Source organism: Anguilla anguilla, chromosome 15, assembly GCF_013347855.1.
Source record: "Anguilla anguilla isolate fAngAng1 chromosome 15, fAngAng1.pri, whole genome shotgun sequence".
In the NCBI taxonomy this organism is placed as follows: Eukaryota; Metazoa; Chordata; class Actinopteri; order Anguilliformes; family Anguillidae; genus Anguilla; species Anguilla anguilla.
In genome coordinates, this window is record NC_049215.1 from 5,651,513 (window position 1) to 5,666,779 (window position 15,267).

The 15,267-nt window shown below is 46.0% G+C and overlaps 1 protein-coding gene across 1 annotated transcript in view; it reads left to right on the top strand.

Moving 5' to 3' along the window:
• LOC118214356 (partitioning defective 3 homolog B-like) overlaps window positions 1-15,267 on the top strand; it is a 52,215-nt gene that overhangs the window by 20,529 nt on the left and 16,419 nt on the right. Inside the window, exons 10-15 of the mRNA XM_035394263.1 lie at window positions 3,244-3,429; window positions 4,835-5,005; window positions 8,254-8,362; window positions 8,722-8,848; window positions 9,011-9,105; window positions 13,073-13,105. Of these exons, the coding sequence (XP_035250154.1) occupies window positions 3,244-3,429; window positions 4,835-5,005; window positions 8,254-8,362; window positions 8,722-8,848; window positions 9,011-9,105; window positions 13,073-13,105 (721 nt within the window). The remainder of the gene's footprint in view (window positions 1-3,243; window positions 3,430-4,834; window positions 5,006-8,253; window positions 8,363-8,721; window positions 8,849-9,010; window positions 9,106-13,072; window positions 13,106-15,267) is intronic.

Genomic DNA, 15,267 nt, shown 5'->3' on the forward strand with positions numbered 1-15,267 from the left:
ACGTTTTCACCCAGTGAAATTTAATTACTGATCCCCAGTGGGAATATCAATAGGTGAGTGTCACCGTGTGTGGAGGGATGGATAGGGGAAAGCATAGCAGGAGTATAATGCTTGGGTGAGAGGCTGGAACAGTGCAGTACTAGAAATGCACATGTGGAAGAGATGTAACTAGAGAGACTCCCCCATTCACCATTGCTTCTGTTGTGCTGAATGGGCAGTGATCTACACAGGAGAGATTTTACTCCACTCTCCTCCACCGACGAACACATGCACACACACAAATTGGAATTGATCCCCACTCTGGTTCAGTGGGTCTAAGACACGTTAATGCACCATGTGATTCTTAAATGGTTTTTTAAATATGTTATATAAAACCAAGAGGGGCGGGCCACGGCGGCGCTCTCCTGTGTTTAAGCAGGCGAAAGCTAGCGCAGGCTTTGTGTGTGTTTGGGACGTGCGCTGTGAAGTGCAGACACCCCGGGCTGGGCTGAGCTGAGCTGAGAAACTAAAAATATGAGCAGCTTTTCATGTTCAAGGTCCTGGGAAAATAAGCTGGTTTAGTTCAGGCTCCCTGCAGCTGGTGAATAGATGATTACAGGGAAGCCAGCGTGGCGCGGCATGTTTCTCTCTTACGGTCCAGGAATAAATGTCCATTTAACACTGGCCTGATCACGCGTTTCATTTATTTGTACTTCGTAATTCTTCAGTATTTAAAGTCTATATTTTGTGAGTTCTGCTGGACTGTAGCGTGCTGAGATGGCCAGTAGAGGGCAGTGGGGAGTGGGCAAATTCTGGCATATCAGGGACTGGTGAGTAGGGTGCGGTTAGTGAGGTGGCCTGTCCCGCACCCATAGGACGAGCTCCGGACTCCCCCATCCCCTATCATGGGGGCGGGGGACTCAAATTATGGGATCCAGTTGAGACGACACAAACTCCAACAAGATCAAAGATCAGCAAAGATCAGAGAGTCCACACTGCTGCTGCGGTTTTTCAGAAGCCGTAGGGGTGCATGCTGTTAATGTTTCTGTACCACCCCTCCTGAGAGCATGGTAGGGAACTGACACACATCTCTCTGACTCTGTCTACAGAGCCTACACACCAAGCTGAACCACAACCTACTCACTGTGTGCTTTTATATTGCCTCTCATTACATTCATTTACCAGCAGCTCTTGTCCAGAGTAATGTAGGAGAGCAATACAGGATGAACTCAAGTGTATTCCCCCTGTTAATATGAGCAGTAGTGCAATAGTGCCAGAGCTGGTTAACACCGTTCCCTACACCAGCGAATAAAGGTGAAATCTCACTAATGCACTAGTGCTGACCGAGAACCAAAATGCTCATTCTAAATATTTACAGCCTACATCCACACCAGGCCCTGAAAAACACCATAAGAATGTAAACTAAAACCATAAAAATACTACCAGCTGAATTTGTGCTAAAGGTGGACATACTATGGAATGGGAGTAGGTGCAGAACCAAGGAGGCGGTGTGATAAAGCTCAGTGCTGTTTTCTGTATGTGATTGTGTGCATTAGGCCAGTTAGGTTAGTGTGCTGTCTGTTAGCTAAGAAAGCACTAACCATGTGTAAGGTTAGTGCAGTGTTTCACAGTGCAGTATAGTGTGTTGGGTTAGTGCAGTGTTTCACAGTGCAGTACAGTGTGTTGGGTTAGTGCAGTGTTTCACAGTGCAGTACAGTGTGTTGGGTTAGCGCAGTGTTTTAGAGTGCAGTACAGTGTGTTGGGTTAGCGCAATGTTTTAGAGTGCAGTACAGTGTGTTGGGTTAGTGCAGTGTTTTAGATTGCTGTATAGTGTTGGATTAGTGCAGTGTGTGTTGGGTTGGTGCAGTGTTATGGAGCGGAGCGCAGTGTGTGTTGGGTTGGTGCAGTGTTATGGAGCGCAGCGCAGTGTGTTGGGTTAGTGCAGTGTTGTGGAGCGCAGCCCAGTGTGTGTTGGGTTGGTGCAGTGTTGTGGAGCGCATTACAGTGTGTTGGGTTAATGCAGTGTTTTAGAGTGCAGTATAGTGTTGGGTTAGTGCAGTGTTATAGAGCGCAGTGTGTGTTGGGTTGGTGCTTTATGGTGTAACAGTGCTGGCCCTTTAAAAGGATTAATAGGTGCAGTTTCTTCCAGCACTCTCCGGGTTGCCAGACGCTGCCCACGGTTAAGTGCAGCAGATTTCATCTTAATTGAATGTCTCCAGACCCTTTAATCCTGCTCTTTGAAACGCTCATTTTAATTCTGAGTGACACAGAGAAGGCATGTAATCAGGCTCCCCCTCCCCACCGTAATAAGCACGCTCTCAGAGGCACTCTGAGGGAGGGGGCCGGGGCGCATTTCAGGAGCAAAAGTGTTTCATGTGGCTTTGTCCACTTCCTCTCTGTGTGTACGGAATGCCCCTGAGCAGTGTGAGGTGGGAGCTGTAGTACGAGTAGGAGCGGTAGTTGTAGTTTGTTAGCAGTGACCGATAGTTAGCAGTTCTTAGTAGTAAGGCGCGCTTATTTTCTCTGCATAAACCAGCCTTTAGCCCAGTGGCCGTGGCGCTGGATTTAGGGGCCGGTTTTCAGTCCGTAGGAGATATAAACTGAGAGGAAAATGGGTGGTGAATTGCACCATTCCTGAGACCTGTCAAGATAAACGGTGCAAAAGCGAAGTTTGGAGCTGAAGTGGCTTTAATGGGACACAGAGTATAACAGCAGCACTATAGTACACATCCATCCATCCCTCACACAAAACACTGAATCCTGATTATACATGAAAGGCATGGACTACTAATGGTTTGTGAATTAAAGGCAATGAAATGAAGGGCTGTGTGTGTGTGTGTGCACGTGAGAGAGATTGTATTGTTTATAGGACATGCATGCTATATGCAACATACAGTGAGCTCCATACCGTTTGGGACAAAGACTCTAAAGGCAATCAAAAGCTCTGAATCAAAACTATATTTGAACACACCTGGGCAATCATAAACACCTGTGGCACCATTTGTCCCAAACATTTTCATGCCCTGAAATGGGGGGACTATTTTTGCACTGTTCTCTAAGTAACATGCTTTCTGCTGCTGCTTTCAGTGTTGATGTACAATGCCAATCATTTTTACCATCTCTCTCTCTGAGTCCCTCCCCCTTACCCTCTCTCCACTTGTACCTCTGTCTCCCCCCGCCCTCTCTCTTTCTCTCTCTCCTCACCCCCAACTGTGTACTCACTACCTCTCTCTCTCTCTCTCTCTCTCTCTCTCTCTCTCTCAGAAAGGGGAGCGGACAGGGGCGCAGTGCTCGGAGAAGAGGAGAGAGCAGCTGAAGTTTGAGATCCCTCTGAATGACTCCGGATCAGCTGGTTTGGGCATCTGCCTGAAGGGGAACCAGTCCCGCGAGACGGGGGCTGATCTCGGAATCTTCATCAAGTCCGTCATCCACGGTGGGGCGGCCTACAAGGTACCCCCCAAATCACAGGGTCCCTCCTTAATATTCAGCCTGAATAACTCCAAGTAGCATAGGCCATTGAGTCCTTCTAGACTGGTCATTCACCCCTGCAGTGCAATGCACGTGGGTCTGCTATAGGGTGTTCGAGTGCATGTGTGTGTGTGTGTGTGTGTGTGTGTGTGTGTGTGTGTGAGTGCGTGCGTGCGTGGGTAGGTGTGTGTGTGTGTGTGTGTGTGTGTGTTTGTGAGAGAGACTGCTTCCCTCCTTCCCCTCTCGCTGCACTCTCCTCTCCTCTCCTTCCTGTCCTCCGCAGCCACATTAATGCTAATTAAAAGCTGTGCTGTAATTAGTGGGAGGATGCTGGTGCTCTGCCCTGGGAGAGGGGTTCAAGGCCGGCTCTCTCTGGAGTCTGAGCTGCTGCAGTGTAGGAGGGGGGGGGGGTGCAGTACCACACTGCAGTTTCCCCCAAAGGTGTGACCAGAAGATTCTACCTCAGTCTTTTTAGTACCGTGACAAGTTTGCTCAAGAATGCAGTACAGATCACACATACTGTATAAGCAGACTGCTGTGTATTGTGCACATTCACAGTAAGCATCGATTAAACCAATCTTTGAGTGCTGCATTCCATTCTTATCTACTCTTCAATAAAACTGACTTTATTGGGATGACAATGAAACATTTCTGCTGTCTAATCAACAAAGGCCATAATTTATACTGCGCATCTATTCTAGTAGATGTGTAGACCTGTTAAAACTTATAAACAGTGGGGCATTGGAACAAGACGTCTTCCCTGAGAAGGTTCTTGTCATTCAAACAAATGTAGTGGGATTTACTGTCTTTTACTATATCTACCATTCTGTATGCAGTATTATTTTAGTTGTGTGTATACATTGTGCATGTGTATGACATATCATTAATTAAATTCGGAATATACTGGGCTTATGCTATATTTGAAAACATTTAGTTTATGTGTACTTGATGGGGCTCAAACTTGGAATATTGTGTTGTAGCACTCCTACCAAGTGTGTGAATTGGTGTAGAAATTATGCAACTTCTTTAATGTTAATCAACTGAAATGGTTGAAAATCCAATGATAGATTCAGTATTGTGAATCTGTAAGACAAAGTGACAAAGTTTTCAGGATGAGAGGAAATGAGAGGAAGTTTTCTGCTCAGTGTTCTCAATGTCAAACAGGTAAAGAGTTCTATAATGTCACAGTTCACAGTTTTCTGACATGGCTTGCAGTTGTCCTAAGCCTCTTCAAACACAACAAATTTGATTTTCTTTGGCAGCTAACAAAAGAAGAAAAAAAAAATCCGGGCAGTAAGAGTGGGGCAGCTACACCTCAGAAATGGTGATGATGATGATAATGGCAGAAATAATAATGATCTTTATCAGCGATCTCACTGTGTGCCAGGACGGCCGGCTGTGTGTGAATGATCAGCTGATTGCGGTGAATGGGGAATCTCTGCTGGGGAAATCCAACCACGTTGCCATGGAGACGCTGCGCCGGTCCATGTCCATGAAGGGGAATCTGCGGGGCATGATCCAGCTGGTTCTGCTGCGGGGCCCCGCCCGGCCCAGCCCGGTAGGTCACAGCCTGGTTCTGCCAAAGTAGGAAGTGTGACATTAGTGCTCAAGCAGTTAGCCTTATGTGTGATGTTAGATCTGAAGCAGGTAGCTCTGTGTGTGATGTTAGATATGAAGCAGGTAGCTCTGTGTGTGATGTTAGATCTGAAGCAGGTAGCCCTGTGTGTGATGTTAGATCTGAAGCAGGTAGCCTTATGTGTGATGTTAGATCTGAAGCAGGTAGCCCTGTGCATGATGTTAGATCTGAAGCAGGTAGCTCTGTGTGTGATGTTAGTACTGAAGCAGGTAGCTCTGTGTGTGAGGTTAGTACTGAAGCAGGTAGCTCTGTGTGTGAGGTTAGTATTGAAGCAGGTAGCCCTGTGTGTGATGTTAGTACTGAAGCAGGTAGCTCTGTGTGTGATGTTAGTACTGAAGCAGGTAGCTCTGTGTGTGATGTTAGTGTTGAAGCAGGTAGCCCTGTGTGTGATGTTAGATCTGAAGCAGGTAGCCCTGTGTGTGATGTTAGTATTGAAGCAGGTAGCTGTGTGTGTGATGTTAGTGCTAAAGCAGGTAGCCCTGTGTGTGATGTTAGTACTGAAGCAGGTAGCTCTGTGTGTGATGTTAGTGTTGAAGCAGGTAGCCCTGTGTGTGATGTTAGTACTGAAGCAGGTAGCTCTGTGTGTGATGTTAGATCTGAAGCAGGTAGCTCTGTGTGTGATGTTAGTGTTGAAGCAGGTAGCCCTGTGTGTGATGTTAGATCTGAAGCAGGTAGCTCTGTGTGTGATGTTAGTGTTGAAGCAGGTAGCTCTGTGTGTGATGTTAGTATTGAAGCAGGTAGCCCTGTGTGTGATGTTAGTGTTGAAGCAGGTAGCTCTGTGTGTGATGTTAGATCTGAAGCAGGTAGCCCTGTGTGTAATGTTAGATCTGAAGCAGGTAGCCCTGTGTGTGATGTTAGTGTTGAAGCAGGTAGCTCTGTGTGTGATGTTAGTGTTGAAGCAGGTAGCCCTGTGTGTGATGTTAGATCTGAAGCAGGTAGCTCTGTGTGTGATGTTAGTGTTGAAGCAGGTAGCCCTGTGTGTGATGTTAGATCTGAAGCAGGTAGCTCTGTGTGTGATGTTAGTGTTGAAGCAGGTAGCCCTGTGTGTGATGTGAGATCTGAAGCAGGTAGCTCTGTGTGTGATGTGAGATCTGAAGCAGGTAGCCCTGTGTGTGATGTTAGATCTGAAGCAGGTAGCCCTGTGTGTGATGTTAGTGTTGAAGCAGGTAGCTCTGTGTGTGATGTGAGATCTGAAGCAGGTAGCTCTGTGTATGATGTGAGATCTGAAGCAGGTAGCTCTGTGTGTGATGTGAGATCTGAAGCAGGTAGCCCTGTGTGTGATGTTAGTACTGAAGCAGGTAGCTCTGTGTGTGATGTTAGTGTTGAAGCTGGTAGCCCTGTGTGTGATGTGAGATCTGAAGCAGGTAGCTCTGTGTGTGATGTTAGATCTGAAGCAGGTAGCCCTGTGTGTGATGTTAGTACTGAAGCAGGTAGCTCTGTGTGTGATGTTAGTGTTGAAGCTGGTAGCCCTGTGTGTGATGTTAGATCTGAAGCAGGTAGCTCTGTGTGTGATGTTAGATCTGAAGCAGGTAGCTCTGTGTGTGATGTTAGATCTGAAGCAGGTAGCTCTGTGTGTGATGTTAGATCTGAAGCAGGTAGCTCTGTGTGTGATGTTAGTGTTGAAGCAGGTAGCTCTGTGTGTGATGTTAGATCTGAAGCAGGTAGCCCTGTGTGTGATGTTAGATCTGAAGCAGGTAGCTCTGTGTGTGATGTTAGTGCTAAAGCAGGTAGCTCTGTGTGTGATGTTAGATCTGAAGCAGGTAGCTCTGTGTGTGATGTTAGTGCTAAAGCAGGTAGCCCTGTGTGTGATGTTAGTATTGAAGCAGGTAGCCCTGTGTGTGATGTTAGTACTGAAGCAGGTAGCTCTGTGTGTGATGTTAGTACTGAAGCAGGTAGCTCTGTGTGTGATGTTAGTGTTGAAGCAGGTAGCCCTGTGTGTGATGTTAGTGTTGAAGCAGGTAGCTCTGTGTGTGATGTAGCCAGGACACACACTGCACCCTTACATAAACCTGCAAGTCACACTTTTATATCCTGCTTTCAGGGAGGACACACACACACACACACACGCCCATGCCCACACACACACAGACACACGCACAGACAGACAGACAGACAGAACCAGGTGGATGCTAGAGAACGCTCACTGTTGGGTTTAGCATCACAATGATAATGGTACGTGTGGTTTCCCTGTTGTTTTCCCCCACTGAAAAACAACGTCAGGCAGCGCAAGCTTCACTTGTGCATTCATGTAGCTCTTTTTTCATAAAGATAAAATACTGCTTTCAAATGAATATTTTATCGCTTGACAATATTTTTTATTATTCCAAATTTAACAACGCGGGACCTGACTGAAAGGGGGCATGTTTAAAGAATGCACTTTAACTGCCTCTTTCATCATGGAGGCGCTGTGTTCATTTACTGTTTGACTGCTTCTGGCCCCGAGGAAAGAAACCCATGAATGTTGACAAATGAAGGCTGGCCAATTATATGATTGCATTAAAAGCTGCACAGACGCTACATTTTGTTGACACACAATTTCGCCCCGATTCCATTTGGATGTAAATTATTGTAATTTGCCGTCAGCGAGCCTTTTTCCCGAAAGTCGAAAGAAACTCAATCTGAAGGTGTTTTATTTCATTATTTCTTACATATATTTTCCAGCAGTCATTTAAGAGCACATAATTTAGGTACTTTATATTGAAAACGTTCCTTAATAGAAAATCACAGTACTGCTGGCCTACAGTAAACAGCATCCTTGTGTTTTTCTGAAAGGTGTAAGAGCAATTATGTGCAATTTTACAGAAATGCAGGGTATTGTGAAGGGAGAGGTGACAAGAATAAGTGAGTGATGGAAAGAGAGCGAGAGCTGGAGAGAAAGGTATTACAGAAGATGAAAGCTTTTGAACAGATGTGGAAGCTTTTAGCCAGTCAGTGGGTCCCTTAATCTTCTGCTCTCCCCTCCTCTTCTCTCCTCTCCTCTCCTCTCCTCTCCTCTCCTCTCCTCTCCTCTCCTCTCCTCTCCTCTCCTCTCCTCTCCTCTCCTCTCCTCCCCTCCCCTCTCCTCTCATTGTGTAGAAGTAACATCCATGTCTGTGATGATGCAACAGCTTCAGTGTCAGAGGTCAGAGGTCAGAGGCGTGTGTGACACTGAGACTCTCTCCCTGTTACAGCCTCCCAAGCAAGCCGGAGAGGTGCCTCTGGCCCAGCTGAGGCTGACTGACACACCGGCCGGCCCCGCCCACACCGCCGTGCCCGCCTTCCTCTGGGAAAGGCCTGGGGGTGAGTGAGCTCTCTCACCTGCGTGCTTACAACTACCATCTCAAACCTGTGCTCGCATACACACCTGGGAAAAGGGAAAAACTTTGTTCATTTGACTTGCTTGTAATATCTGTTCAGCAAAGCCATTGAAGGGATAATCCACTTTCTGGGTTTTTAATATTATTTTAGTTTGATGTTTTTGTGAGAGATGAGGGACATTTTAGATATTTACATGAATATCTATTCTTTTTTATTAGGCACAGCTAAACTGCTCACTCACTCAAGTTACTTATTTACATAATTACTAAATAACTCATTTTGAGACATACTCACTTAATTGCTGATTTACATACTTCTTATACGGTCCTGTCTTGGTCCAGTTCCATTTGGCATAACTAATGGGCATCATGGAAACGTGCATGGACCAGATGACCATGAAAAGGACCTCTCCCCTTTTCCTCCCAGACAGTCAGGGTCTGATCCCCTGCATCCTCCCCTCCATCAGAGGTACTGTAATAGCATGCCATATATATCATATATATGATGGTATGATGGATAAAAACACTGAAAGGGGATATGAGGCTGTATATACTAGTCACTGCTTTTCTCTGTCACAGCTGCAAGCTTTGAACACGTATGTGATTTTGGTCGGATCCTGTCTCTCTCCAGAGCGGAGCAGGCCCAGGAGCCAGGCTGTGGCGGGCCCCCCCCACCCAGGCAGTCTCGGCACCCACTCGCCCGAGCGTCCGGGAGTACGGACCCGGGTAAGCCACAGAATGTTCCCCAGACCTCGGGCACATGAGAGAGAGACAGCGCTACTGGCCATATCGCCTGTGTATCCGAATTCATAAAGAGCACAGACTGTGCTGGAGGAGTCAGGGAATAAGCATGGGTGGGGGCGGGGGGGGGCGGGGGTGTGTGATTGAATCTTCCCAGCAGCAGAAGGGAGGATGGCCCTCTTCTCGCCTGATGTGCAGTGGTGATACAAAAATAGAAAAAAAGAGAAAATAGAGGACTGATACAGGAACTCAATGTTTCTATTTTCTCTCTTTGATGTTAAAAAGAGAGCAGTGTGTCTTTCTGCACATGCTCTTATGCCCACATGCTCTTATCAATCTGCATCTTGGACACTAGGTCATCAGTTCATCTGCTTCTCCATCACCACTCTAAAGGGGCTCCAGTGATAACAGTTGCTGTGTAGATACATAATGAAGCACATGATGCAAGCCCAGTTTAATGCACAGCACCATCATGTGATGCACCTACATTTTAATACAGCAGCATCATGTGACCTGAACTTATTTTAACAGTTAGCTACCTCTTGTGAAATAAGGGCATTTGAACACCCAGCTGCATCATCTACACTAAACATATCACGTAATTTTAATGCATTTAACACGCGTGTGTTCTATAGGCCCGTCCTGCACTCCTAATAGTCGAAGAGCTCTAATGCCGCATTCAGATGCTGTTCGGTAGGCGGTAGATGGCAAACCGGCAACTTGTTGTTCTTGACGGGAGAACGACGGCTAACACCGCCAACGCTGCGGTGAGTGGGCTTGTCGCGGTAGCAGACTGAGCCTCTTGCGGTGGCAGAAGGAGATTCCTGCGGTGGCAGATGGAGTTTGCCGCCCCTATTGGAGATTTCTCAACTTCTCCCGTATGCCACTGCCGTGGACGACAAACCGGACGTGGATTTATCTGTTTGAAAAACGAAGTCCGAGCAACATGCGGAGGTTCTGGAACGCAGCTGGAGGGTGTATTTGATTTAGTCACCATAGCAACCAGTAGGCATATACCATCACGTTTTTTTTTCGGTCTACTGTAGAAGTTGCCTTTAAAACCGTTGCGGTTGACTGTCATCCAGTAATACCTACACATATGGATTTTTACTTTGTTGTTTGAATGCTGAATAAGAGCCCAGAACCTATATGTCCTGTGGTTCAAAACGTCACATATGCGTACAGACTGTAATAATGCGCACATGCACTCAGAACGGGGTGATTACAGTGATAGATTTACTATGCATATATATATATTGTATATATGAAATGTGTCATGTGAAAGTACATTGGCTGTTTATCTTGATTTCTCCAGACCCAGAGTGAAACCTCACATCCTGAATTTTAATATGTCTCTACTGTTTGGCACTTCTGCTTAATGAGCGTGAATGCTGTCCAATGTGGCTCTGAGTTTGCTGCAGTGTCAACACTGTATAGGTCTTATAGGGCATCATTTGTCTGTATGTGGCATTTGCGTGATGTCTGTGGGTTGGTCTTTAGCTGTAGTATTGAACTCGAGTCCTAGAGGGCAACGTTGCCTCGCAGGTTTTTTTTTTTGTGGCTTCCTTTCAATCAGAAGCCAAATTAGGCATCGTACACAAAGTGTGTGGACACACTCGGTGCCATTAACGTAATCACCGAAGTGCTGAAACGCACTAAAAAGCAGCAGATGCTGCAGATCTCCAGTACTGGAGTTTGACACCCCTGCTCTTCCAGCTTAATTGTGAGACACTAGGTACAGATGAAGCCGTTGCAGCTGTATGCAGCTTAATGTTGATTCTCTGTCTTCAGCTCCTCCCTGTCCGTGCTCATTGCTATTGCTGTCCGCGTTGCTTCTTTAATGCACTCAATAACTTATTTTAATAAATTCCCTAATGTCGTCTGCTGTATGAATTAAGTCATTAATGAATGTTGAGCTGAAACACAGAGGAGTTTGCGGTGTTATTTGAATGCCCTTCGTTTCGTTTGATTGTATTTTAAATCACTCTGGCAGACCCAAACACTAACGCACAGCTTCTGTGGGCTGTGCAGATTAAAGACCTTTCTACTGTGGGCATGAATCAGTTTTTTTTTGTCACACAAAAATTGCTTTTTCACTTCATGGCGGCCCTCTTAGTAGTCTGGTCATTAGTCTGGGCATTATAATTGTTGTTATTAATAATAAAGCGTGCACACCATTAAAAAAGTATACTGCAACACATTTCTTCATAATGGCTTGGGATGACCAGATTTATTTTTTTTCCATTAGACAGAGGGTGAGGAACACTGTATTTCATTTTGTTAGAACGTGAGACGCAGCAGAATTTCAGTTACAGTTCATTAGCTTCCCATATTGGCTTCCTCCTCTGCATCGGAGGTGTCTGAATGCGTTCCATTTGTCTCGTCTCACCGCAATGAGTGAAATGAGGTCACAGGGGGAGGGGCAAGGGGGGAGTGGTTATGGCGGTTTTACTCCGCTCACCCTGAGGAGCTCCGAGTGTTGCACAGTCCTCCAGAGGGGGCCCTGTGTACTGTCATTGAGAGGGAAGCTCTGATTGGTGCACTCTCCAAGACAAACTCTTCTGATTGATTGTGCTTTTTCTCCACTTCCCCTGCCTCCTTTCTTCTCCTGCCTTCTGTACCTCTGGCATAAATAAACCACCTCATCAGATGGAAAAAAAAAGTCAATTATGCTGTTATTGGGTGCTGGTAACTCCCTAAATAAGTAGCCATTAAGAACACTTGCTAATTATTTATATTGCTCAGAGTACAGTCCAGAAACCTTGGCACCATATTCTAATGAAACTACAAATTTCGGAAATGCTAAAAGCTCCTCTTTAATGGTTTGCTTTATCAGGCTAAAACACCCACGCGAGTAAAAAGGCTAAACAAGCATCGGGGACTGCACTTCTGCCTGGTTTCTAAAGGGTTATGTCTGCACGCTGGAATACTGAACATGAGTACTGTTTTTACGTACACATATTATGCTGTGCGTCTGTGGATGTGATTTCATTTAGTACATTGGCCATTTGCAATTTGCAGCTATAAAGCAGATTTGTATCTGAGTTTTATGCAACAGTGCAACAATGTCAGAGGTCAAGATTCATTTTGGTTTTAAAAGGGGAAGCTTCAAATCCCATAGCATGTTTTTCTGGCCTTTATTGATGTAATAAAAACAAATGAAAAATCTATCGCCGTGTGTCTCTGCCTATCTCTTTTTCAAATCCAAACTCCAAGCTCAAACTCATTTGAATCATTCTGCTTTATGTGCTTCTTGTATCATATTGCCAAAGCAGCGATACCTTGTGAGAAAAACATTAATTTAGCCTCTTATTTACGCATTAATATTAATATTCCTTATCTTGCCTTCTCTTTTTCTCTCATATTTCTCATCTATCTGCTGTTAAAATGGATGGCATAGGGAAAGAAAGTATTTTAAAGAAATTGCAGCTTAATGAAAAGCTGTTATTGCATCGGTGTGGCCGATGCCAATTCCTTGCTGTTCCTGTGTATCAGGGTGGCATGCAAAATGCCTATATCAGCTACATTAGCATTCAGCAACACTCCAACATGTACCCAAATGTGTGAAGCACTTTCAGTCTCATTAAAATTACTGGACAGATGATGACAATGTGACGTCCATGTTCTGCAGCACAGCAAAGACGAGAACAGCAACGTACGGTGTCAATGCAGAAATGGAAACTGTGTAGATGTGGGCTGCATGTTAGACAGGGAATTGTGATGTCATAGGATTTGGTGCAGGATGGTACCAGGCCTCTGCAGGTGTGAATGGAGTGCGTGTTGTTCCTCATTCTCTGCCCGGTTTCCTGATCAATCTCCAGCGGCTGATTTTGTATTAGAGTTTTTGCTCCTCACCTGACCCCCCCCCCCCCCCCTTTCTCTCTCTTGCGCTCTTTCTCGCTCTCTCTCTTACCATCTCCCCCTCCCTCCCTCTCCCCCTCCTTCTCCCCAGATGAAAATGGCATGGGACCTCTGGAGGAGCCAGGTGAGTCTCTTTCTGCACACACATAAACACACGCACACACGCACACACGAATATGCACCACCCCAGTAGAGTGCTGGGTTGGCAGGGGAAAGGGGGGGCTTATTCATTCTTATGGCTAATGTTAGATCAGTTAGATTAGTTTGATGAATGGTTTTATTTCCTCTCCTTTATATCAGCATATCATGCACGCATGATCACGTGAGATTTCTATAGTTATTATCTCTACTGTATGTTTGTTTTGATTGGTAGATTAAATTAGCATTGAATCTCAAGGACGGCCTTGCTTTTGAAATTATTCAGCGCATAAATTATGTGGATTGAACACAGACATACACACTCTCTCTTTCACACACACACATACACACACACACACACAGAAACCATGACTAAATGAAGCTTTGGTCCCCTGAACTGCAGAGACAAAAATAAACTGAGACCTGAAAGGATTTTCTGTTGGACGGTGTGATTCAGTCTCCGTAATGTGAAATCTGGGTGTTAATGTGCTTCATAAAGGGGTCCATTTTCCTGAGGTTTTCACTGGAGGGGCTAATGGTTATTGCCAGGCTGACAAACACTTTACTTGACGCTGTGAGTTCAGCAGGGCCAAAAACTCCTTTAAGGTTACTTTAGCAGCATGTTCTTAAGAGCTGCCGCTGTGTGAAACCTCTCTGGAAGTGTACACACACGACTCGCATCGTACCGCCACCCTCCCTCCTTTTCTCTCTGCACCACTCCACTTCCACGCTCCCTTACTCTCTAGTTACCCACCTCCCGCCGCTCCCAGGAGCACTTACAAACCATCCTCTGCCTCTCCTCCTCCTCCTCTCTTTCTCTCTCCTCTCCTCCTCCTTTTTTTTCTCTCCCCTCTCCGCCTCCTCTCTTTCTCCTCTCCTCCTTTCCTCTTTCTCTCACCTGTCCTCCCCGATTCGCTCACAAATCGCTCGGTTTTGCGCTCGCTCCGTTTGGCGTTTTAGTTCAGTTCCTCCTGCAGCGCCTGCTCAGTGCCGCTCCCATAATGCACTGTGCGCGCCGGCTGCAAATAGCAATGCACTGGACCCAGGCCCCAGCAGAGTGCCGGCCTGATTGTTGTCACGTCTTGTTCCCCCCCCGTGCAGTTTTGACTTTGGAGGCGAAGCGGACGGCTCTCAGCCAAACGCAGGGCCATCGAAGCCACTTTCCTCTGTCTCACTTTGGGAGTGAGAAGGAGCTTGTGTTTGATTGGAGCTGAGAGCAGGCATGCTGGGGTGATTTGGAATGATGGATTCTTCTGCTTCAGCGAGAACCATCTGCGCCCTGTGTTTGGTGCTCAGGAGGAGCTTGGGGTGCAGCACAGTGTTGGTGTCAAGGGCCCACTGTGACCCCCCCCCCCCCCCCACCAGGCAACCACCCCTCGTGTGACTGAACACGCACTGAACATTTACATGAACCTGTAGCACACACAATGTTAGTCCTGCGGTCTGACCAATTACAGTGTTAGTCCTTCAATCTGTCCAATCACGCTGTTATGCTGGCATTCCATCCAATCACATTGTTTGTTCTGTGGTCTTTCCAGTCACAATGTAAGTCCCACTTATGTGTGCGTGAAAAGATATGTACTATGTATGTGAGTATGGAATGGAGAAACGCATTCACATTGTGTTAACGGATACATTTGAAGTCTGACAGACTAACTGAAGTCCTTAAGTTAAATCAGTTCCTTTCCATTGTGTTTTGTTGTTTGCCATATTTAGGTTGCTGCAGCCTGAGGTAAATCTGTTTTTATGAATGTGTTCGTAAATAGAAATGTGACAACTGATATATGAAATATCGATACGATATGAAATAAGATTTAATATACCATACGTCTGATTGTGCAGCCTGTGATCTGGATAGAGACATGGAGACAGCCTGACAGTAACCAGCCTGTCGCTGGCTGCTAACCTTTTAAATCCTCTTCCTCTGGATGGAAGACTGCGCAAAACGGGCACTCGCTCTACACATCATGAGTCCCCCCACGGACACAAACACAGACGCCCACACGCAGTTTACATGCTACCGGGAGCACATTGATTTGTTTTACATTTATTCTTTCGTGATATTCCATGTTTCTCACATGCATGTGGAATCGGTGTGACCATTTACCAAGGTAATCCAGAGCTAATCCTTTCTCTGAACACACACAC